This window comes from Pocillopora damicornis, chromosome 3 (genome assembly GCF_964200805.1).
Source record: "Pocillopora damicornis chromosome 3, jaPocDami1.2, whole genome shotgun sequence".
Taxonomy (NCBI): Eukaryota; Metazoa; Cnidaria; class Anthozoa; order Scleractinia; family Pocilloporidae; genus Pocillopora; species Pocillopora damicornis.
The window spans coordinates 27499663-27518012 of NC_142672.1; the positions used below are offsets into that span (position 1 = coordinate 27499663).

General features: G+C 36.0%; 1 protein-coding gene and 1 long non-coding RNA gene across 2 annotated transcripts in view; one reads left to right on the forward strand and one right to left on the reverse strand.

The window, feature by feature from the left end:
* Positions 1 to 512: 512 nt before the first annotated feature.
* The window catches only part of LOC149049137 (uncharacterized), a 43105-nt gene continuing 25267 nt past the window's right edge, over positions 513 to 18350 (reverse strand). The window contains exons 2-7 of the mRNA XM_089199994.1: positions 8417 to 8903; positions 6632 to 6701; positions 5794 to 5883; positions 4926 to 5015; positions 3935 to 4210; positions 513 to 3497 (exon numbers count right to left, since the gene is read on the reverse strand). Of these exons, the coding sequence (XP_089056120.1) occupies positions 811 to 3497; positions 3935 to 4210; positions 4926 to 5015; positions 5794 to 5883; positions 6632 to 6701; positions 8417 to 8845 (3642 nt within the window). The 5' untranslated portion in view covers positions 8846 to 8903 and the 3' untranslated portion in view covers positions 513 to 810. The remainder of the gene's footprint in view (positions 3498 to 3934; positions 4211 to 4925; positions 5016 to 5793; positions 5884 to 6631; positions 6702 to 8416; positions 8904 to 18350) is intronic.
* On the forward strand, positions 13279 to 16507 carry LOC149049138 (uncharacterized). The gene is made up of 3 exons (XR_016184898.1): positions 13279 to 13382; positions 16121 to 16204; positions 16371 to 16507. It is a non-coding gene; the product is annotated as an uncharacterized LOC149049138 (long non-coding RNA).

Sequence of the window (18350 nt, forward strand, 5' to 3'; positions counted from 1 at the left end):
TGTTCTACATCAATATCTATCAATTTTAGACTTTAGGTAGGATGCAATGAAATGTTATTTTTTTAACGTAAATTTTAAAAGAAAATATCCTATGGTGACCTGTTCACAAACCATCCACTTTGTCTTAGCTCATCGTTTAGAGCACTGTTTTCAGAGCCCGTCCACGTATCTGCATGCTATGATCGTATTGAAAACTACTTTTTTTCAAATATAAAAACTGCTCTTGTTTACATATTTGCCTTCACTAACTATGAAGACAAAGTGAATTTAGGCTTATCTGAAGCAGACTCATATTGATTTAAACTTAACACGTCATTTCGTAGTGACGTGAGGGAAAAAGTTAAAAAGATATGATGATGACTTGAGGAGAAGTCGAGAAACTGTCTTTTTATTAAGTCTTCGTCGAGAACATTCTCTTCGTTTTTTGTGCTCCGCAAGGATTCTCGCTCCGCGCGCTCGACATTATGCGCTCCTCTCACGTACCAAAAAAAAATGAAACTTGGACAGGCTGATCCAATTCCATGAATTTTTAATTACCTGTTGAAAGTTTTTCTTACATTCAAACCTTTCTCCGTTAAGATTAAAACATTATTTAAAAGTTCTTGATTCTAACCTAAAATAAAATGTAAACTCGAGTCATCTAACAAGTAGCTGGAGACAAGTTCCATTGCCTGTTGTTACAATTGACATTCCATGACGTCAGGCAATGTAAGTGGCAGACGTGATACTTAAGTGACGCGATACTAAAGACAATCATTCCTTCTGTCAGTGCAAACGTCAGTGTCCTTCACTTGGTGAATGAACTTGGCGTTACCAATAAACAACACTAACCCGAGGCAGTGCTTTTTTCACCATAGAGTTAACCGTGTGCTTGTGACCCACTGGATTGTCACATAGGCCTAAGTATCTCAGCTCTGAGAAGAATTTCAAATTATCCAACAGCTCACGTAAGCCCCGTTCATTCAAATTTAAACTCTCAAGACGTAAAGTATGCAAACTGGGCAAGAAACGACAACCTCCTGTGTTGAACGTAAATAATTGTGAAACCAGAGATGTTCTGTCAAATCCTGTTGGTGATGCCTCAATCTCGTTTGTTTCTAGAAACCCTCTTTCCGGCCCAGATATCGAGAGCTTACGTAAGGACGACATTTCAGAAATTGACCGACCAAGCGCGGCGGCTGTGACTGGAGTCAGTATAATGCCATGCAGTCCCAGTTTCTCAAGAGTCTTGTGCGTGATACTAGAAACCAGTTTGTTTACTGCTTCAGCACAACAGCCATTCAAGTTAAGGTTAAGGGAGACGAGATTCTTAAACTGTGGTAACAAACCAGCGAGCTTCGTTACGTCGGCTGACGTCAGTGACGGCTCGACATCATGAAAAAAGTGCAAAAAACGAAACTGTACCCGACACGTACGGGGGTTTGGTATATATTGAAGAAGTTCAAAAGTACGTTTAGTAACACCCCCAATTGAAATATTTTTTAAATTCTTACAATCTCTAAAAATGGTAACAAGACATTTCATCGTTCGCTCGTTGCCATCTGTATCAATGTGAAGAAAGCTTAGATATTTCAAACAGAATCCCTCTGATGACGAACTTGTGGAGTGGGATGGAGTGGAAGTCAAATTGGTGACATCAAATAAGTCAGGATGGTCATTACAATACAGGTACAAATGAGTGATGTAAAAAAACGCCTGGCCGTTATGGTAACGAAGAATGCACGTGAAATTACACCGCGAATACGAAACACATCTGATAGCTTCAGACTTTCTTAAAAATTCCCCAACTGCGACAACCACTGAATTCTCAGTCATCCTAAGGGGAACGTCCAAACAATCGAGCAACTCGATCGACTCGTATATTTTCGTCGCCTTTTCAAAAACAATTTCTTTTCCAAACCAAACCACACCATTAAGAGTAATTCCATTTAAAATTCTCCGTTCGGGTACAATTTCACGAACTGATCCTCTCTCAACAAAGATGATCCCATCAGTGCAATTTAAATAATGTCTTAAGACTTCAGTTTTGGTTTGAACTTCACCAAATGAACTATTTACCAGGGTAATAAAACGCTGGTGCTTCCTTGTAATGTCACACAGTGGCTCGTCTGTCCCATCAGGTATCATTTTTGACAAATCCAGTTCTGAGTCAGAAATTCTAACCGATTTCAAATGTTCAAAAACTTTCACTGCTCCATCATCAGACAAACCGCAAACAAATTGAAAAACATTTTCTAAGGATCTACAGTCGTCCAAAGTACGGGTGCGGTCATTAATTTCACCGAGATTTCCTTCAGGGACACATCTGTAGTTAATATACCAAGCTGCTAAGAACTCTTGTATGCTCTTGTGAATAAACGATACCATCCCTGCTGGTCGAAGATTCTCCGAGTACTCACTGACTTGAAGTAAGCCTATAATCCGACTTTCTTCACAAAACCGGATGGCAGGAGACAGTTGATCATACTCAAATACATGATCGTCCTTCATAAGACACTCTAACGCCACCTTTCCAGTTTCAGCCAGAATCTCTTTGAAATCTTCAACTTTGCGAAAGTTAGCAGGAGAACATTTCGATTCATTATGATCCAAAATGTGCTGGACAATTGCATCGTACAATTTTGTTTTGGAGTCAGGAAAGCTCTGTGCGCTTCCTTTTTTCCACAAAGTGCAAAAGAACAGGAGAAGTAGCGGAACTCTCGCCAGATCGTCCAGGTTTCGCTCGCAAAGATGATCCCATAATGCGCAGGCTTGTCTTTCATCACCAAGCATTCTGACCATAGAGGAGACTATGTCCTCTTCACTGAACCCAGTGATCTCAGCATGCACGTCCTTAAACTCTTTCAGCTCATCAGCTTTGGAAATTCGAGTTGTTATCAACACACAACAGTTTCTCAGCTTGTTTCCTTTGAATATCTCAAAGATTTCAGAGTTGCTGCCGAAACGATATTCGTCGTATCCATCAAAAGCGAGGAGAACTTTCTCTTGGTTGTGGGTGATGTAATTCAGCAGACCGTCCTTCATAGCTGTGTCCTCATCGGCAAAAATATGGGAGGCGCTTATGATATCTCTGAGGTTTTGGTACTTAGATACCTTTTTGAGATCAATAATAACAGCAAGCTCGAACTTCTTCAGGATGGCTCTCTGTTCATCTGTCAACCTGTTTTCGTCAAGTTCAGCCCAGTCCATAGCCAGTTTCTTCACAAACGTGCTCTTCCCAATTCCAGTCTGCCCTTGCACGAGTATCCTGTTTGAAGGCAATCCGTTCTTGTTTTCAGCGAGAACATCAGTGTAGTGATTCAGTTCAGCCTGTGATGACCCAGCTGGGGTTTGTTCCTCTTTCACCCAGGACAATAGAGTGTAGATCTCGTGAATATTCACAGCACTTGTTTTGGACCACACAGAGGTTGGCACCGTGGCGGTTCTTTTGTAATGCTCTGCAAGTTTACGCCGGCAGACTTTCACATCAAAATGATTTCTGAGTAAGTCTGGTATGTCTGTTTCAAGAAAACAAAATCCCGATAAAAAAACAATCATTCAAATGATAAATGTTTACTCATCAAAAATATTTCAATGGCATGCATAATTTAAGACTAACTGTCAACAGCTGGGTATCAGGCTTAAGGTATGACGTCAGAATCTGTTAATGGACAATTAAACAACCTATCACCATACCCCCCCCCAACCCACCCACCAGTTGTTTATTAATAATAAAATATTTCAACTGCCTGGTTTTGGGTCAAAGATGGGCTTAATTTTAGTGTCTGCATGCGTCAACTTAATAGAGGTATCCTCTTAAAGCAGGTTTGGTTTACAGTAAATATGGGGAAACAATCCAAACCTTTGGTCAGCGTCTGCTTGATAAAAAATCCAATGTCATGGAATAAGTAATTTCAATTATTTCTCATTAATCAATGTTGTTGAAAATAATTACCATGATTGTAACAAATTTTTTCTGCTAAGTCTTTGCGCTGCACGAGTTCATCCTGTAATGCAGCATTCAAAATTTGATAAGTTGCCTCAGAACCATTCTTCTGTTTCCAGTGCATTAACATGGCGTATCCTCTCTTCTCCAAATCCTTGTGTCTTTGTTCTATATTCTCTAGTTCTGCCTCCTCGACTCCCAGGCGACACCCAAGCGTATCCCACTTGACACCAATTCTTTTGCCTAATTTCTGTAGTTCATCATTTGTTGGTGTGCCTTGTTTTACTACAATAAAGAATAAATTATGTTACTGGGGTCTTGTCCATGAATTAAACAAATCACATTAAAGGAAACAAACATTTCCAACTTAGTTCAATTGTGCCAATCAGTGCTCAGGACCACCACAAGCAAAAATAGCAAAGAATTTAGAAATCAAATCCTACTGGTTTCATTTAAGTAGGGGCTAACTCTGGTAATAAGTGACAGCCATAGATAATAAAATAACCCAACACATAACTCAGGCCTGGAGCTCATTCGAGATACTCCAATGTAGCATCATCTGTGCTACTCACCAAAGCTTTAATGTTTGGAGAATTAATTACATCATGTATCTCAAGCCCTATGCTGCTACCATAACACAAATGAAAAAGAATGATACTATTGTGTGATATAGCATGATATATACGTAAGATACTGTATACAAACACACACACATGGGCACGCGTGCACACACATGCACACCACCCATAATCCTCTGGTTGACTGCTCTGTGAAAGGACTACACCATCACAAAGAACATTAGGGTTAACTTTTATCTCCATCAACTTCATATTGACAAATTGCCATGTAACTTATTTTTCTATGACCACTTATCATCTCCTAAAATGAAATCTCTAACACAAAATTTCTGATAATCTTGAATCTTCTATTCAGCAACACTATAATTAAAAATTTATATAGTATTAGGATTCAATCATAGCCAATATGTCTAACAATCAACCTGCTAAGTCCCCAGATGCAACTTGGGGTTGTTTAGGATACTGGTTACTGCAGCCAGGGGACATTCTCCTTTTTCTCCTTTTTCCTTTTTCTACAAAAAAGAGGATTTCATCTGTTAAATAATTTCACTTACGCCTTGGGACACAGTAAACTATAAGAAGATCTAATATATAGAGGGGAAAATGGGATACATCTATGCTGCAGAGTAGACTAATCTATCAATTTTCTATTTTCAAATTACTAAATAGTTAACATATTTTTAGCATGTGGCTTCTAATTTTGTGGAAAATATCAGCTTGCAAAAATACAAGGCTGTTGCACAGTTTAATTCAGAGGAAAATAGAAGCAACATTTTGAAGTTGCCAGTATTAACAATTTCAGTGAAAATGCAACAAAAGATAGTAGACTTAATCAACTACAACAAAAGCAAAAGCAAAAAGGCAGAATAATACCACTTCATGTGAGAAAACAACAGGCAATACAATTAATAAATCAAAAGGAACATTCAAACCAGAGATGGACAAAGATTTAAGGTAATAATCAGATCAAAAAGCTAGCTGTTAAAAGCCATAAAATATTCCGAGGGGGAGGAGAATGTTGTAATAATGAAAAAATTGATGTAATTCAGTGAACCAATCATATTTGAGAACTTTAAAAGTGCAACGTTAAGGGTTTATCATAAGTGCATTTCTTCATTTACATCAACTTCATTTTGATAAATTGCCATGTAACTTAGTTTTCTATAACTCCTTCTCATCTCCTAAAATTAAATCTCATACACAAAATTTCTGATAATCTTCAATCTTCTATTCAACAGCATTATAATTAAACACTTATACATTATTAGGATTCAATCATAGCCAACAAACCTGCTAAGTCCCCAGATGCAACTTTTGTTTGGTTAGGATTCTGGTTACTGCAGCCAGGGGACATTCTCCTTTTTCTCCTCTTTCCTTTTTCTACGAAAAAGAGGATTTCATCTGTTAAATAATTTCACTTACGCCTTGGGACACAGTAAACTATAAGCAGATCTGATATATAGAGGGGAAAAATGGGATACAACTATTCTGCAGAGTAGACTAATCTATAAATTTTCTCTCCCTTAAAATTACCTTTAGTTAGTTACTTATGTTTTGCATCTGGCTTCTAATTTGGTGGAAAATATCATCATGCAAAAGTACATGGCTGTTGCACAGTTCAATTCAGAGGAAAATAAGGACAACATTTTGAAGGTACCAGTATCAACAAATTCAGTGAAAGTGCAACAAAAGACTTAATCAACTACAACAAAAGCAAAAGCAAAAAGGCAGAATAATACCACTTCATGTGAGAAAACAACAGGCAATACAATTAATAAATCAAAAGGAACATTCAAACCAGAGATAAACAAAGATTTAAGATAATAATCAGATCAAACAGGTAGCTGTTAAAAGCCATAAAATATTCTGAGGGGGAGAAGAATGCCGTTAGGTAATAATGAAAGCATGAATGTAATGCAGTGAACCAATCAATTTTGAGAATTTTAAAAGTACAATGGAAAGGTTCAATGATAAGGTATTTCCTCACAGTCAGGATGTGAAATGCAATACTAAATTCATGAGATGTTACTCTGGAGTATTGTGTCATAAAATACACTGGTGTAAGCATGGTTATAAGTTAACAGTTTCAGGCACTGTCTCCACATTCTCATATTTAGGAGCAACTCACCTACTGACATGGAAACACTGCTTGAGTCAGTTTGTACTGCACGTAATGGCAAAGGTCTTGAATAAGAAGCCTAGAAACAAAAGAAACAGATGCACTGTCAGAAGAACCCTTTTTACTTGAACTTGGTTAACTCAAACCCCCACCCACTTAAACAAGATGCAATTTCCCATGGGTTTGATTCCAGTTCTCCAGTCATTTACCATCAGCTAACTCAAACTTGCTTAACTCAAGCTCAATGTAAACTAAAACTAATTTGACTTTCCCTTTCCTCAAATTCACTGTAATAACTCAAACTTTAAGAAAAAATGTTGGTTGATTATAATGTCATAGCTGAATGTGATAACATTCATGAAAATGAAATACATATAACTTAAATAAACAAGACTTGTAAAAAAGCTCTTATAAAACAGTCTGAATGTATGAAAATGACTGTTAATTGTGCAGGAAAGGAAAAAACATGATTCCTTAAATTAATTATTAACAGGACACAAACCACATTTAACTTCTACTGATTTTTTGTTTCCCTTGGGGGTTTGAGTTAGTGGTGTTGCACTGTACATCAGCATCACAGAATAATTCAAATGTGTGCAAAGATATTTTATAGCTGCATTCCATTTATTCATTTCAAATTCCTCTTCTCTTAGGTGCACTGTCTCAAGAGCTAGGTCTATCAAAGCTATTGATAATTGATTACCAATGAACTCAATCGGTTCCATAAGCCAGTCATGTGATTGATTTAATTCTGATAAACATGCAATGCCAAGGAAGCATGAATTATAAGACAGATAAATAAGTAAATACGACCCAGTAAATACTAATGGGGAATGTAATTAGAGGAGAAATCTGAAAAAAAAAAAAAAGAAACAACCACACAAAAACTGCCAAAAGACAAGCAGAAATGAAAACCACAATCAAATTCAGAAGAAGATCAAACCAAGACCAAACTGAAGGCAAATGTGGAAAATAACTAACAAGTTTAAAGAAAGAAAGGAAGTTATTCAAAGAGCAAATAAATAAGAGGAAACAAAGAGTAAATCAACTACTGTGGTTTGTTCACTGAACTTCATGGAAGAAGTGATTTGGATTTGTCTCAGACTCAGATTAAAAACAGCAAGAGTGTAAGGTGGGATGTTGTTAAAATTACTCATTCTGTAAAACTACTGAGAAGACATTTAATGTTAAAAACCCTACTCATGCTACTTGGCATCAAGTGGTTTTGTACCTAAGATTGTTTCTCACCAAAATTCAGTAGAATTGTACCCAGTTTGAGTTAGTTTGTAACCAAACTACTGGTTGATTTGTACCCATCCCAATAAACATTCATTTGAAATACCTCACATGCAAGTGTCTGAACAGATTCACTTGTTGTGTATAACAAGTAAGTCAAGTCAAGCGAGTAAGATAAAAAGAAAATTCTGTTGTGAATAATATTATTGGCTATAACACAAAATAAATGTGATGTCTTTAATAGAACAGTGTGTTGTTTATACCTGTGACTATTTTAACAATAACAATTAACTAGTGTAAGAGTGATTTTTTTCTCTCTTTGGTGGCTACATGCCAAAAATGGATGCCAAATATATAAAACTTATTAATGTGGGTAACATTGCTATTTAAAATAAGAAACCCATCATACTTTAATCATATGTAACAATGGAAAACACACTCGACCTAGGAGGGTACAAAATGATTGGGTATGAAGTGACCATGCACAGGTACAAAACGACTGGTGACCTGCTAGATGATTTGATGTCAAAATACAACATACAAGAGTAAAATTCTCACCACATTTGCTGGTAAAGAAGCTACAGACCCTCTGGGCATTGGGTATGTTGGTTGTGTCAGAGTACTTGGTGCTCGTGATGATGGAAAAGCTGGTACATTCGAAGGTCTGAATATTGCAGTAGAAGTGTTGACAGTTGACTCCCCTGCTGTCTGAGTCTCCCTCCTATTGTCCATAGGTAGCTGTGGAGGTTTGTTCACACCAGATGTCATGTGACAGTCTGTGGGGTAAGTTCTAGAGTCAAAGTGCACTGCAAGTGACTGTGAATTTTCAGTAACTCTTGAAGCTGATGATGAAGAACAAGAAGACAATGTGGATGACACAGATGGAACAGTAATGTCTTGTGATGAAGGAGGATCATCAGGTATAACTATGACTTCTACAACATCAGATGACTCCTCCATTGTCTGACCACACCTACTACTCTCCATCAGTAGAGCAAGTGTTCTACTTTCCCATCAGGCATGTAAAGTGAAAGCTACTGGATCCCTGGAAAGCAGATAACAAAACATAAGGATACAGTATTGATTACAATTAATTCAAACTTAATTTTTTACTTATTTAGGAAATATAGGTTACCTGCCATAGGCCTTGTGGCCAAGTATTGCAGGAACTTAACCTGGTTTTATCACAGGAACTTATAACCCCCCATTCCCAAGCCCCTTCCACAGCATAATCTATAATTTGTCAAGTGTTCCCCATGGATGATAGTTTTAGATATTCATTTATACTCCTGGGCAGAGCTTGACACTGTGGGAGGTAAGTGTCTCCTCATCCTCAACATACTGACTAGAATCCAGTGGTAAAATTGCCAAGTGGCAGAAATCCACATATAAAATAATAATAATAATAATAATGATAATAACAATAACAACAATAAAATAATAGTGGGATTTAGCGGAGGACATTTCTTGAAATGGATCTTCTTGTCCACTGCTTTGGAATGTTGGCTTTTGTGGATGGGTCAAGAAAAACCAGTGTAATTACAACTTCATGTTGTTTGTTGGAAAATTGATAGTTTATTTCAAAACTTTTTCTCAAAAAAATATACTATGTCAGCCTTTTTCTCAGTTTTTAAAGCCTAAATAAATTTACTAAATAAATGCAAAAAGTGTCCTTAATATGCATAACTGTAAAGTAATACAGGTGTATGTACTATGCCAGTGAGTTATTTATGATTCATAAATATAGGCCGAAAGAACACAAGAACAGCTTTGTAAGTGGTATTTTTCTTCAAGTCCAAACCTTGAAAGTATAGCACAACTTTTACCTGTTTAAGAGCATGTTTGCAAAATTAGCCATGGTCTTGGAAGTATAATAAATGGTTGCCATAGTCATATGATTTTAAAATTCTCTCATTTTTCCCAGGATTTTTCTTGAAAAATAGTAAAATTTCCATGACCAAGTGAATCAGCAATTTCATTTATAAATGCTGAACTCCCAACCTTCCCTCACAGCTGTCCTCCCCACCCTTAAATTTATGCTTTCAGCATGCTACATACAGTGTATATATGAACTGACAGTTCCTCTGGGTAACATGGAAAAGTTTTGATTTTCTTGGAAACACAACATCAACTTGTTGTGCAAATTTATTCACCAATATTATACACTTACCAATCTAATACTTTTTATGTGCGTAAAATGTTCCAGAGAATTTAAAATGTAAGTAAACAATGAAAATAGAGGGAAAAGAAAATGTATGATTTCATTCACAAATCAACTTGAACTTGCATTACAAAGGGAAAGGATATAGTGGTCAACAGTCTGTCAACTGGAAACATAAAGCATTTCCCTACTACAAGAGGGAAAGTGTTACCACCTTTCTTCATGAACAGGGCCATGACAAGATGAACAATTTCATATATTATATTATTTACTTGAAATTTCACCGTTTTTGAAATTTCAAATTTTTTAAGATATTTTTCTATGAAGTAATAATTTCCTTCAAATCTTTGAATGCCAGAAAAATTAAACCAAGAAAGTAAGCATGATAGTAAGTGCCAAGATTACAGAGGAGGCCATGTTATTTTATTAGATCACACTGTCTAAAGAATGGGAAATATAAAGTCAAAATGTTCCAATCTTTGCACAAATCTTGCACAACTCTCATAGTAAGTGCAGAACATGGAATTACTTCACACATCTTACACCTAAAACTATTAAATCATGCATTAAAATATAATCAAAGCTGGAAATGGCTATTAAACGAACTTGTCCAATGTTATAAAAATTCACCCAAGCCCAAACGACAATAGCTTCAACGCCTGGCACCTACTTCTACATGTCAGAGTATTAAATTGAAAGAATAACAAAGCGCAAATTATAGCAACAACAAAATGAATGTTTAGATTGATATTAGGAGAACAGGATCATGGGTGCTATTGATAGTTTCAACCAATACATCAGCGGATACATGACAATGCTCATCAGACTTTAATCTTAACTTCTCTCAGTTGTAACCTTCAAAGGTTACTAGTGTAGCGGAGAAGACAATCCGAACGCACAATATAAATCACGGTTTAATCAAATGAAGTGCATAATCAAAATTACAAATGAAAATAAGGAGATCAGTGTGAAATCACAGATGAAGAGGGCAAAGTAGGATTGAAGATAGCATAGTTACGATTGATGGTAACGTTGTAGCTGAATTTGTGATTCGAACTAAAAGAAAATGCAGCAGAAACTAAACTAAGAAAATATCTCTGAGAAATGTAACGCTAGCCTAATTAACAATGAAGCGATCATAAAGTGAACTGAAAGCAAGAAATAAATTGATGTAAGTATCAAAAAAAAGAAATATCTTAAATGTGAAACAAAGAAAAATTTACTTTGGTCTAGCTCCTAATGATTGTAGATAAATTGCCAATGGCGGATCGTACATGAATAGCAGACAAAATTGATGGTGTCAACAGAAACTTATAGCGATGAAATATGAAATATAATATCTGGTACATGTGCTTAAATGAAACTGATTGAAATAAAAAACTTATTAAGTAATAATCATTAACCAACGAAGAAATAACAGACCGTAACAAACATAACAGAAAAGTACACAAGTTAGGCGTTTCGAAACTAACATCAGCGACTACCCAACTCTGGAAGATTTCCTCTGAAGAGATACAAGACAACATTGACTCTATTTGTCATGACACTGGTACCATCCCAACAAAACCCTACATGACACAATGACACGACCTAAAAATGATTAAAAATGAAAAAAATGTTTGCATGTATATCATCGATCAACAAGAAATCCCATAATTTCTTCTGATCAATTTGGGATAAATCAGCAATAATAAATTTTCAAAGACTGAAAATTATTGTTAAGTCTTTTTCTGGTCATTGTATGTGAGTGTAGACAGAAAGTAAATGTTTGTGCTAAGTAATGTGTTAGAATATTCCAGAATGTTTTGGAATGTGCACGTGCTTAGTCACGTTCATGCTGATTTTAAAGACTGTTCAAGACTATATACTTTTTTTATACTCGTCATATCTTTACAGACTTTACAACTGGTGCTTGCGTCAAGCTGTTGATGTCATTTCTCGAATAATAAAAAATAGAGCTGTGTGTTGTAGAATACAAGTACATGCAGTGATCATCTTCGTATGCGAATTGATGAAAACGAGCACCGTGTTTATCAGTTGTTTTGCACTGATTGCCGAAACCGATTTGCATTTCTGATATAAACAAAGCCACTCCGTTTCGCCACAAAGCTACTCCGTTTCAGCACAAGTAAAGACAGGGGAAATGTACTTGACGAAATCAAAACATAGCTAACGCTTGCCCTACTGCGGAAGTGATTTGTTTGCTTTTGTGATCTTGCACTTAAGCATAAACTCTCTGAGAGAACAAATCACTATAATTAAGCTTTGTGTATATATATGTGCATATATACCTTGAAACTTCGCAAAACCAGTCGTGTACCGCTCTACAAATCGAAGGTTCCTCAAGTACAAAGTCAATCAATCAGAATTCAGCTGACATGAATCACCTTTGGAACAGCTAAGCATGCTGTCTAGTTCCAGTTGCCATGCAATCAAGTCTGTCCGCCTCTGCCCAGTCCAGTTAATTTATTCAAAACTTGAGCTCATTCTAACTATGGTATGCAAGGGATGCCCGTGGATTTTTCTTTCTTTTTTCATTATGTAATTAAAACAAGCGGCTCAAATTTGGATGGAGGCAGTTTAGTTTGGGGTGGAGTACGAGGGATCTAAGAGGGGGTGAGAGGGGACGAAAGGGGGGAGGGGAGCTGAAGACCTGACGTTTCGTATTCTTCCATAAATACCGGAAACCCAGAATTTTTAAACGATTTAAGAGGCATGTGAGATATTATCTAAACCGCTGCGCAGTAAATAATTCATAAAAACAAGACAAACTAGATCGATAAGGGTCCAATAAAGATGGAGAGGAAGTGTATTATAATTTTTTATTATTGTTTCAATGTATCTGCAGCCCCTCTCCCTTAGCCCTCGTCACGCTTACTCCGCGCTCCTCACTCCACCCTTCCTCGGGCGTTCTTATATATTAAACAATTTACCACTACGCCTTTCCCGATTGTGCTCGTAAAATGCTGGAAACTTGCTCACTGGAATGCCAAAGAATAGCAAAAAAAGATACCATAATTTCAAAAGTTGCCACCGTAATGTTTTGATATTTTCATAAAAACATTAACTAAAAGCTTTATTTTACGTTCGTCACAATAAATAAACAATAGCCTCTATTGGCGGGAAATATATAAAGGGATATTTATCCAGTGTTCCAAGATGCGAACAGTTTTCAGAGAGAAGCTTGCTAGCATTACAAGGGATATTTGAAGTTGAATCACACGACTCAGCACTTGCGTTGTTTTTGTTTTTGTTAGAAGTGAAATTAAAGATGGCGAATGCTTGGACACAATTCCAACCACGGCAAAATCAACCCTTACCGCCAGGCTGGGAGGCTAAATATGATGGCAACATCGGATGATAGTGAGTATTTTCGAGTCTCTGCTTAAGTTGACTCGTAGTGTAAAGCTTCGGCAAAAAACTTGCGTTTTGATCTTGATGATCGAGTCGCAAAAATCTGAGTTCGCTGTCGCTGCGGGGCTTTTTTGAACAGATAGTCAAGCTGAATATTTCTTTCTTGCGGGAAGTATATTACTTTAGAGCTTGCCAGAGTATGCATCATCTATGCTGATTAAAAGAAAATCAGTTTCATTGTATCCGTATAGTTAACAGATGCAGGTTCATCGTGATTTTGAAAAGTTTTGCCCAATTTACTCTCGGTTAATTTCGATGTAAAAGTTGGCCTACTATCGGCAAGATGTCAGAAAAACCCCATACTTCATTATGCATAGGGTTATAAATAAAAAAAAATGAGACAATTATGAAAATAAAAGTTAACATTCTGGACTAATGTCTTCTTTTAGAATAGTGCAGGGTTATAATTTGAAATAGTATTTGATTAATGGCCACACAGTTAAACTTAAGTAGGAAATTACCATAGCCTATCAGATCAAGGACAAAATAACAAGCAGCTTGTGAGAGCTCACTGTACTGAATGATGTTGATTGAAGTGTAGTGCAATTGGTCTGGAATCATTTTCAAGATTTCAAAATTATTTGCAAGATTTCAAAATCATCAGCAAGTTTTCACAAATACCACCTAGTTACATCCACTTGGAAATCACACAATGAAGTTAACACCAAAATACAGCCTTGTGTTGAGGACTCTGGTCAGTAGCAATATTTTACAGATCTAGTGGCACACGCAATCCACAATTCCTCCAATCACTCTGATGAAAGACTAATGCTTGAAATGTCAGCTTTTAAATTCTTTACAGTGGTCAATTTACATTATCAATTTGGTTGATAATACTAAATTACCCAATACCTAATTCTGTCTAGGAATGTTACAAGAGGCTGGACAAATCAGTGTTCCGAAACCTAAAACAATTGGGTTACAAATCAAGGGCCACATTTTGCTCAGAAGAAGGTCAGAGTTTAAATAATAAAGCAGCACAACCCCAACCATGACTCATCTTCAGTGTTCCACCACCTAGGGTATGAGTACTATTGCTTTACATCGCCTAGAACCACTTATACCATGGTGATAACCGATAGGACCCAAACAGCGTGTAATTAGTGACACAACATTTTCTACAATCAGTTGAATCAGGCTGAGATTGATTGTCGGAAATAACAGCAAACGTTACAGATTAATAACCACAAGAGTGATAATAAGAACTGATGGCACACTTTCTCAAATCCAATAGTTAATATGATCTACTTGTTACCAAAGGAAACTGGAGAGCTTCATTTCCTCTTTGGATCAATATCTGTATCTGGGCAACTGCCCACTTACCCCTCCCCTAACCCAACATTAACCTTAACTTGTTGTCAATTGACTGTTGTTGAGTTAGGGGAGGGGTAGGTGGGCAGTTGCCCAGATACTGATGTTGATCCTCCTCTTTTACCTCAAAGAGTCCCTCAGAGATCTATTTTAGGACCCCTGCTCTTCTTCTACATAAATGAAATGCCAGAGGATACATCATTGCCACTCTTCGCCAAAGATTCTAAATTTTTTCACCTAGTTCTCCGTCAAGATGATGGCATTAAATAACAGGAAGACTTAAATAAGTTATTTGAGTGGTCACACATTTGGGGAATGAAGTTCAATGTCAAAAAGCAAAGGTTCTGAGGGTAGCATGCTTTGAATGTATCTACAAGAGAGAGTATTTCTTGGTGAAACTATATTAGAACATGATCCTATTGAACAAGATGTAGGTGTTTTGATCAGCCACTATTTAAGCTGGAATCACCACATTGATGTTATCTCTTCCAACGCCCAAAGAATACTTAATTTGCTCTACAGGACATGTAAATATACAACTGACATTAGAATGAAAAAGTTACTATACATTAGTTGGGTGCAGTCACCCTACATCAAAAGAAACATTACCAACTTAGAACAAATTCAACGCAGGGCCACAAGATTCATTCTCGGCAAGGAGTTTACTGAATACAAGTGCCCTAGTAAATTAAATTTATTACCTTAACAATATTTTAGGGTAATTCTTGATTTAGTATTCTTTTTTAAAAGTTTTAAGAATATACATGATTTTGACTATGTACTGTTTCACTCTTGTAACAAGCCTTTGAGAAATATTAATAAGTATTTAACACTTGGTTTCCCTTTTAGTCATACAGAAACTTTTAAGAATTCTGTTTTTACACAGGTTTGTCAGGCATGGAACAAATTACCTCTCAGCATTAGGGAATCTAATGCCTTACCAGTCTTATGCAAGAAATTGTTTAATTATTTTTATGATAAGTTCAGTGCCAATTTTTTATTGCAAGAAATTGTTAAATTACTTTTATCATATGTTTAGTGCTTTTTTTTTTGTTATTTTATCCCATTTCTATCAAGAGTTTAGAGTATTTTTTTTCTCTTTTGTAATAAGTTTGTAACAGTAACTTTTTAACCATAGGTAAATAATCAAGGCGGCTTATTTAAAGGAATCTTGTATTCTGTTTTAAGCTGCCCTCAAATTGATCTAACTGACTTGCTCAATGTGATTAATTTGGAATTTGCATCAAAGTTGGAAGATTAGCAGTATAGAGGTGGAAACATCAACATCAATACAATTAATAGCATGACTTTTACATCTTGAGACAAATGATTAAATGTTTATTTATCTAAGATTATTTAATTTTGTTTTTTTCCAGATTCAAGCTCAAATATGTATTTATATGAGTTGCTTTGTGGAAGTGAAATTTGTGTAGAGCAGCTAAAACTACCAGAAAAGATAGGTGATAAATTGTTATCAGTAAAAAGTCTTCTTAAATGCCCAGTTTGAATTTAGCCATTGATTCTCTCTCTTCTGTCTTTTTATCAGACTGTAAATTTTACTTTACATGTACACATCTATCCAAATTGTCTAATATGAAGAACATTAGTTTTTCTTTTTTCATTCAGAGTCCAGAGCTTATAGCATGTGTTAAGAAACTAAAAGCAAAACAAGAAAAAGTGGAGTATGAAAGAATGGTTTCAAATATTGATCAAAAGGTAGTGCATGATCCTAAAACTTTCTTGCTTGAGGGAAAAGATCTCTCCAGAAACATAATATTATTGTCTTTTCTACCATGAAAGAGTCTATACCATATTTCCTCAAACAAGCACCTACGTGCTTATTCAAAATTTTGAATAAAAGAAAGAGCACTTACTGGAAAGAGGGTGCTTAATCGAGGAGTAGGGGGCTTATTACTCTTTTGAGCTGACTCTGCTGTAGATGAAGCTTAAAAAAGTGTTAAATTAAGTGGCAGATTACAGATGCTGTAACTTTGAATTTCCCTTAGAAACCTGGTTACTCAGCTGATAACACACATTTTGAAACAACAAATGATAATCTCACTCCATTGCTTCTCAGATATAGGTAACCCACACAATAAGATATTTTTGAGTCAATGATGATTTTTTTTTGGGTGACAACCAGAGTAGATACTATTGTGAAACAAATGTTTTAGTTCCTTCCCATTTGAAGCATGTCAGGCTCAGATGATTGTGAATTAATTGTTGTCAAAAGAGTGGCCACCCCTGTCAAATCATGTTTTAAGCACAATTTTTTAATGTTTATTGCGTTACAAGTTGAAGTCTCAAGCTGCATTAAAGGATAAATTATTTAATATGTACAAACTTTTCCAGAGCAGTGATTAACTTAAGGTTAGTTTGTTTCTGAAGTATACTTTCCCTTTTAGTGACTTAGAGGCCTTTACAATTCAATGTACAGTTAAAGTATCATGAAAGGGAAGAAAGTCCCTTTTTTTCCAATTTCCTGAAAATTTCATATCTACTTTAGGAAATAAAGTTCTAGTAGTTTCAAAGGCAAATTCCTGATAAGAGACCACTTAGATCTTGACTTTGGTAGCATTTTTTTTTCCCAAGGGTAGCCTGAGAATAATTATATTTTACTTTGTCTGAGGCAGAGTGGTGGGATGGTATAAAAATGAGTAGACTGACCTGAATTTAACCCTTTAACCCCTAAGAATGACTGACATCTAATTTCTCCTCACCATATCATCCTTGAATCAAAAATTAAGGTCAGGAGATTAAAGGAGCTGATCACCCACTAAATAAACTCTTGATTGTCAGACATATATTCCACGTCGGCATCTTAGGAAATGTTTAGAGAACAGTATGGAGAATATGCATACTGATATTAGGGTGTAAAGGGTTAGAGCTGAAACTTTCAATATTGTAATGCTTGCAGTTTGGGGGGTGGTTACATAGTTTTTTTTCTTTGTAGTGGCATCAAACTGATGAAATGCAATTTGGACAAGAAGGTGAGTATTGACAATTTTATTGAAATTAATTACATTATTTTAACATGCAGATAAAACTGAAGTGGAGGAATGAGCCTTGTTGGTGAGCTACAATTATGGCAATTGCAGAAAAGAGGCTTGATAATTTTAGCTTCAATGTGATTCAAACCCATGTCCCCCAGATACTTGTTGGGTGCCACTACAAACTGTGCTTAAGAGCCACAGGTTGGGAGTGATACAAATTTGGTGGGTTCTGGTTGTCCTGTGGTGGAATCTGATAAAAATTTAATAAAATAATTCATGTTGGAGAAATGATCCTTTCAGGTGAGCTGTTCTTTAAGCTCAGTCTTTTTTTCTGCAATATTACTTAAATCTGGTCAACATTTGGTTGATTTCTTTATTTATTTGTGGCATTTTGTTTTAATTCATATCTGTGACCAATTTAACTTTGACCCAATGGCCTTTACCTTCAGAAAACCTCTTCAGTTGCAATTTTCGGTCATTTGCAGTCTAGAATTAACCTTTGAACCCCTGTCAACAAACATGGAGAATTCAAGGGGATTTTTAATCTGACAGTTCAGTTAAAAGAAGGCAATGAACTGAGTAATCCCTGACCTGGTTGGAATCAAATAACTGA